We start from the raw sequence: 6,391 nt of genomic DNA, 5'->3' as shown, positions 1-6,391 counted from the left end.
GTTTGTTTCCAAGAGGATAAGATTATCTGGGGTGTCTGCGAGGATAATGCAGTGGGAATAGAGCCGGGGCCTCTGAGCGACGTGGCCAGGTTCGAATCCTCTTTCCTCTGCGAGGATTTGGGTTCATCACTGGGCTTCGATTTCTTCAGTTTGACTGAGGAAGGCTTTGACTCTAAGAAATTAATACTCAGGGAAACCCGGCCACCACTTAGCACCTCCTGGGCGTCCCCACCTTTACTTTGGAATCCTCAGCGCCGGACAGCTCCAGCCCTACGCAGCCTTTCACCCCAGAGTTGAGCCCGCCCCCAACGCCCCAGCCTCGCCGGGCTGAGCTAGTCCTCCACGTAGGCGGGGCCTGCTGCGGGGCTGGAAGGAGACGGCTTTAGCGGCGCTCTAGCCCGCCGAGCTCAAGGCTCTCGCCCAGCGTGGGCGCCCTGATTGGCTGAAGACCGCCGCTCTACTTGCACGACTTCCGGGGCGGAGGCTGGGGCTCGAAGGGGCACGGCTTCCGGCGTGAGGCGCAGCGGTAGCGTTATTTCGGCCCAATGGCGGCCCCGCTGCTTCACACGAGGTTGCTCGGTGATGCGTCCGCTCCGGCCTCTGCGGTCAAGAAGCTGGGCGCGTCGGGGACCGGGTAAGATTCGGGCCGCTTCCTTCTGTGCGTCTGGGACCAAAGCCCAGGACCCGGGTTGCGGGAACGGGTTGAAAGGGTCTGGGACAAAGCTAGTAGAGGGAGGTAGGAGCAGGGGATACAGGGTCACCTCGGGGTCGCAAGAGTGATCCCATTCCCCGTAAGTGGGTAATGGAGATGGGAGATGTCTGGAAAAGTGAGTCTGTTCTCTTTTCCAGAGGTCCCTGTCTCCCCACTGGATTGATTCCCTCATAGTGTCCCAGGCCCGTGGGTACTGCGTTCTGCTCCTCGACTTCTCTTCCCTCCTGCTTTTTCGTCTAGATTTGGAAAGAGTTCCCTGGGCTGTTTGGATTATCAGCCGAATGTTGTCATTCATGGCGAATAGAATCTTTACATTTTTTTGTTTGACATTTGTTTCGACACACATATTTGTTTAACAGTCTTAGTCTTGCTCCTCTTTAAAAGCCCCTAACCCCCATAGAACACTTTGGGGTTTAACTTTCAGAGTCATTAGTAAGATGCTATATTTTTTTCACTAACCTACACTGTTTAAGTGAAGCGAACCTTGTAAAACACTTAGCATAATATAATTCACAATATTTACTGAACTCCTACTTACTGTGTTAGACACGAAGGGACGGTAGTTTATCCAAAGAGACTAACATCCCCGCTTTCAACAAAGCTTACAGTCTAGGGAGGAGAGACAGTAAATAGGGCAGTACATAAATGAACAGGATGATTTCAGATAGTGATGAGTGCTGTGAAGAAATATGACAGGGTAATGGGAGGGGGAAGGGAGAGGATGGGTAGATTTGAACTTCAGCTTGAGTGAAGACAAGAGTCCAACCATGTATAGATCTTGGAAAAGTGTGTTTCTGGTAGAGTGAACAGCCAGTGAAATGAGAACCAGCTTGGCAAGTTTGAAGAACAGAAAGGACACTATGGCCGTAGTAAAACAAGTGGTTGAAATGAAGTCAGAGAGGTCAGCAGAGGGGCCAGGTCAATGTAGGGCTTTGAAAACCTACATCAGTAAGGAGTTTGGGTCTTTATTGTGAGTGCAGCGGGAAGACGGTTTTTGAAAGATCCCTAGAATGGATTGTTGGGAGATGAAGAGTGGAAGCAGGGAAACCAGTTAAGAGTCCTCGCTCGGCAGCAATTCCACTGAACAATGTTGATTCAGTAAATGTTGGCTATTATAATTTTTGTTATTCTTTATCATGAACTTAATAATAATTTGATAATCTTGGTTCTACAGGATTTCAGATATGCTTGCATTAGAGAATGATTTTTTCAATTCTCCCCCAAGAAAAACTGTTCGGTTTGGTGGAACTGTGACAGAAGTCTTGCTGAAGTACAAAAAGGTAAGAGGAGATAATGTGTGAGGTTTGGTTTTAGTCTGGTAAGAATACAACTATAGCTGTTGTACCAAAGACTAGCAGACACAATAAAATGAATTTTAGATACCGATATTGAAATCCGGTATTTAATAGCATGATGCTATTAGCTCCCAATTAGAGTAATAATGTCTTTACAGAGGTTTTACCTCTTTAAATGCTTTATTTACATAGCGTCTTTTAAAAACTTTAGCAAGTGCTAGAATAAACAAACCATTAGAACATTTTATTCCCCCGCCCCCCTGAGACAGTCTTGATCTGTTGTTCAGGCTAAAGTGCCATGGCGTCAGCACTCTCTCCTAACTCTCAGCAACTCTTGGGCTCAAGCAATCCTCCTGCCTCAGCTTCCTGAGTAGCCGGGGCTACAAGTGTGTGCCACCATGCCTGGCTAATTTTTTTTTCTATTTTTAGTAGAGACAGGGTCTCTTGCTGAGGCTGGTCTTGAACTCCTGAGCTCAAAAATGATCCTTTCAGAGTGCTAGGATTACAGGTGTGAGCCACCGAGCCCAGCCAGAACATTTTATTTCTTAAGAAATTACCTAAGCATTACTTTGGGACAATCAACCCATTCTGTTAATAGAGATTTTGTTTATTTTTGCATTAGTTTATAAGTGATTCTACTAAATCTCAGCGGTAGAGGAAAAATGTAAATGACTGTACGTTTATATATAGTATCCATTTACATCCATATTTATGAATGGATACTATTTCAGTTCCTTCTGAATAAGATCATTACAGCAGTTTTTTTCCCTCATGCTTTTTGAGAATTCTCAGGAGTATCAACTATCATATTCAAATGTCAGTGCACAAATATAGCTAAATATGAATGACTTTTTGGTTGTTGCATTTTCTTTTTTCAAGCCCCCGGCTCAGCTAACATGAATTTAAATTTTTGTAGTCATGATTTTAAAATCTGCCATTGATGTGTGAAAGTTACAACATTCCTTTTGTAATTTCACCAGTTGTTAAGGTATAGTTAAAAGTCCTGCTATTGATATTTAATAGGAAACCAAAGCAAGCATAACTTTTTTTTCTCCTTTAGGGTGAAACAAATGACTTTGAGTTGTTGAAGAACCAGTTGTCAGATCCAGACATAAAGGTAATTAATTTTGTGTTTGATCATCATTAGCAGTTATTGCCACTTTGTACAGACATTATTTTGCACCTTTGGTTCTATTCCTTCATCCAGAACTTGCTCTTTCCATGATCCCTTCTTACTTTAATCCAGTGATTCTCAACTAGGGGCAGTTTTTCCTGCTAGGGGGCATTTGGCAATGGCTGGAGATATTTTTGGTTGTCACAATTGGGAGGGAGGGGCGCTACTGGCATCTAGTGGATGGATGAACAGGGATACTGCTGAACATCTCACAATGTGCAGGGCAGCCTCCCACAACCAAGTATAATCCAGCCCCAGATGCCAACAGTGCTGACATCAGGAAACCCTGCTTTATTATTATTGTTATTATTTCCAGAGACAGAGTATTGCTCTGTCACCCAGGATGGAGTGCAGTGGCATAACCATAGCTCACTGCAGCCTTAAACTCCTGGGCTCAAGCCATCCTCCCACCCCGCCCCCCCAAGTAGCTGGGATTACAGGTGTAAGCCTCTATGCCTGTTGAGAAACCGTGCTTTAATCCTTTCTACTACCTGTTTCCTCTGTGCTGCATGCAACTCTCATGTCTCTCTAAGGCTAAAACAAAAAACAAAACCAAAGTTGACTTGGCTTTCAAGCTACTCCTCTTTCAGTGTTTCCACCTTAGAGATATATATCTGTCATGTAGTAACAACTCAATACATTTTGTTTCACTTTTCTTCCTTTATTGCCCAATTTTGCAAAGAATAGTTTATTACCATGGCAGTGGTAGTCATATTGCCAGGAATAAAATCCCAATTCCGTTGTTAGGCAGTGTGTGATCTTGAGCAAATTGTTTAACTTCTCTACCTCTATTTTCTTCTCTGTAAAATCACGAAAACAAAGGAGGTTTTTTAAGCATGGAGATTGTAAAAGAAGCAATGAGTTAGTATACAGGAAACACTTAGAATAGCCCTTGACCCCAAAGTAAGGACTTGGTAATTGTTAGCTTTATTTTGTTCCTGCTAACAGTCTGGACTTTATCATTTCTTGTTCACATTTAAGTCCACTGTTCTTATGACTGTTGTAATTACCCTGACAAAGGTTACCAGTGATTCCTTACATACTGATTCAGTGGACTTATTTTTTTCAGCCTCATTCGAATTCTTTGTAGGAGTTGACAGTGTTGGCCACCCAGTTCTTAAAACCTTTACTTCAATGCCTGATTTTTCTGTCTTGTGATCACTGAATCTCTAATCACTGTCTTAGTTGGCTCTTCTTAAATTTGGTGTTGATTGGGTTTCAAAACTTGATCCTTTTTTCACTCTACAGATTCTTCCTGTGTGATCTCTTTATCTCCCCTCATGGCTTTGAAATCTGCCTGTGTTCTGATAACTCCCAAATTTGTATCTGTATCTCACATCACTTTTGTGGGCTCCTGATTTGTTTCTTAACTGCCTGTTAGATGTATTTACCCAGAATTGTTACAGGTGCTGCAAACTTAGCATGTCTTAAATTCATTATCTGTCTCCCAAACCCACTCCTTCTGTAGCCTTCTTTATGTCTTAAATTGTTTATTGCTTACCCATTTCTTGAGCTAGGACTTTGGAATCTTTCTGGACTTTCTCACTTCTCATCCATTATTCACCAAGTCCTTTGGGAAAAAAATCTTTCAGGTCTTCCTGTTTTATTGCTGCTCCCTTGTCTAGATTCTTCCAATAACCTCTTTAGTGGTCTCTAGGTTCCAATCCTCTTTTATCTCATACCTGAGCCCTCCCCCTGCCATTTATCCTCAACGATGTAGCCTAAATCATCTCTCTAAAAGCACAAGCCTTAAGCATGCCATTCCTCTACTAAAAAACTTCATGCCTAGGGAAGATAAAGATCAATTTCTTAGCATGGCCTGCAACATTTTTTCTGTGTTCAGTCTTGCTAGATACTGTATTCCCTGAATTTGCCACTTTTCGTCTTTATGCCTTTGCATGCACCTTTTCTTTCTGGCTGGAATCAATAGTATGATAGTACCTACCTCACGGAGTGGTCATAAAGATTAAATGAGGTAATATGTATTAAAGTCTTATAATAGTGCCCGGCATACAGTAAGTGCTGTGTTAGTGTTTATTATTATTACTGTTATTACTGAGATCTACAAAACTCCGCCTCACTCTTTGAGACTCAGCTGAAATATCTTCTTTAATGGAGCTCCCTGGTTCTCTTTAAGCACAGGTGCTTCTTTAATTAAGTCCATTTCCCACACTTCCAGCAGATCCTTCCAATTACACATCTGGCTTACAAGGCCCTCCGTGATCTTTTTTTTTTTTTTTTTTTTAATGGAGCAGGAAGGGAAGGACAGGAGGCCAGTGGGGCAGAGAGTGTGAGGGGTGGGGCTCCATGATCTGCAAACATGCTATTCCCTCTGTAAGAACATAACTTCTAGAAAATACTCTGTTTAAGGACAACTGAAGCATTACTTTCTCTTTAAAGCTTTTCCTGACCCCTGCCTTCTTTCACCAAGGGCCATTTTCTTCGTGTTCCACTGTATTTTATGTCAGCAGTTCTCCCATCCAAGTACTAACCAGGCCCGACCCTGCTTAGCTTCCGAGATCGGGCGCATTGAGGGTGGTATGGTCATAGGCAGTATGAGCAGTTCTCATTCCTGGTATCTTGACTTATCGAAAAGTGCACCAGTTGTGTCTCAGTTCAGGGGAGTGTTGTACATAGTAAGCTTCTAATAATAGTTCAGTACTAAAGCACCAAAGTCTGTGACTGATTTCCTTTTTTAAATGGAGCAGTTTAAATGGTATCCTTATAGTTTTCTTGCACTTTTTTAGTGGAAAACGTTGAGGATAGATCTTATTTATCTTTATTTGTATATAACTTAGCTTGTCTGCTGTGTGCGTCAGGCCTCAGTGTGCTACCGTTAATGTTATCCTTAATGGTTGTGGATGTTACGAAATTACCATGGTGCAAATGAGTTGTAATTTATTTGACTGCCAAGTTACTTGGAGTTTCATCATAAAATGGTGGATCCCGTGGAAGTTTGTCACATAGGTAATGGCTTCAAAAGCACTCAGTAGTTGAATGGAAGGTGGAAAAAGGTGGCAGCTCCTTCACCACATGGAGCAAGGCACGTGGGAGAGTAGCCAGAGAATAGCCTTGACTCAGACAGGCAGGTTTGAACCGGGTTCTTTATTGGCTTCTTGGTTGGGCAAATTGCTTATTAATCTCTCTTAATCTCAGATTCCTGAACCTTAAAATGGGAATAAATAATCATTTTGCAGTTTTTAGGATTAG

The 6,391-nt window shown here is 42.6% G+C and overlaps 1 protein-coding gene across 1 annotated transcript in view; it reads left to right on the top strand.

The window, feature by feature from the left end:
* Positions 1-460: 460 nt before the first annotated feature.
* The window catches only part of RRN3 (RRN3 RNA polymerase I transcription factor homolog (S. cerevisiae)), a 27,022-nt gene continuing 21,091 nt past the window's right edge, over positions 461-6,391 (top strand). The window contains exons 1-3 of the mRNA XM_012647561.1: positions 461-634; positions 1,887-1,992; positions 3,068-3,124. Of these exons, the coding sequence (XP_012503015.1) occupies positions 546-634; positions 1,887-1,992; positions 3,068-3,124 (252 nt within the window). The 5' untranslated portion in view covers positions 461-545. The remainder of the gene's footprint in view (positions 635-1,886; positions 1,993-3,067; positions 3,125-6,391) is intronic.

Source organism: Propithecus coquereli, unplaced genomic scaffold (genome assembly GCF_000956105.1).
Source record: "Propithecus coquereli isolate 6110/MARCELLA unplaced genomic scaffold, Pcoq_1.0 Scaffold27, whole genome shotgun sequence".
Lineage (NCBI taxonomy): Eukaryota > Metazoa > Chordata > Mammalia > Primates > Indriidae > Propithecus > Propithecus coquereli.
The sequence above is the reverse complement of the archived record's forward strand: the minus strand, read 5'-3'. Positions and strand labels throughout refer to the sequence as shown.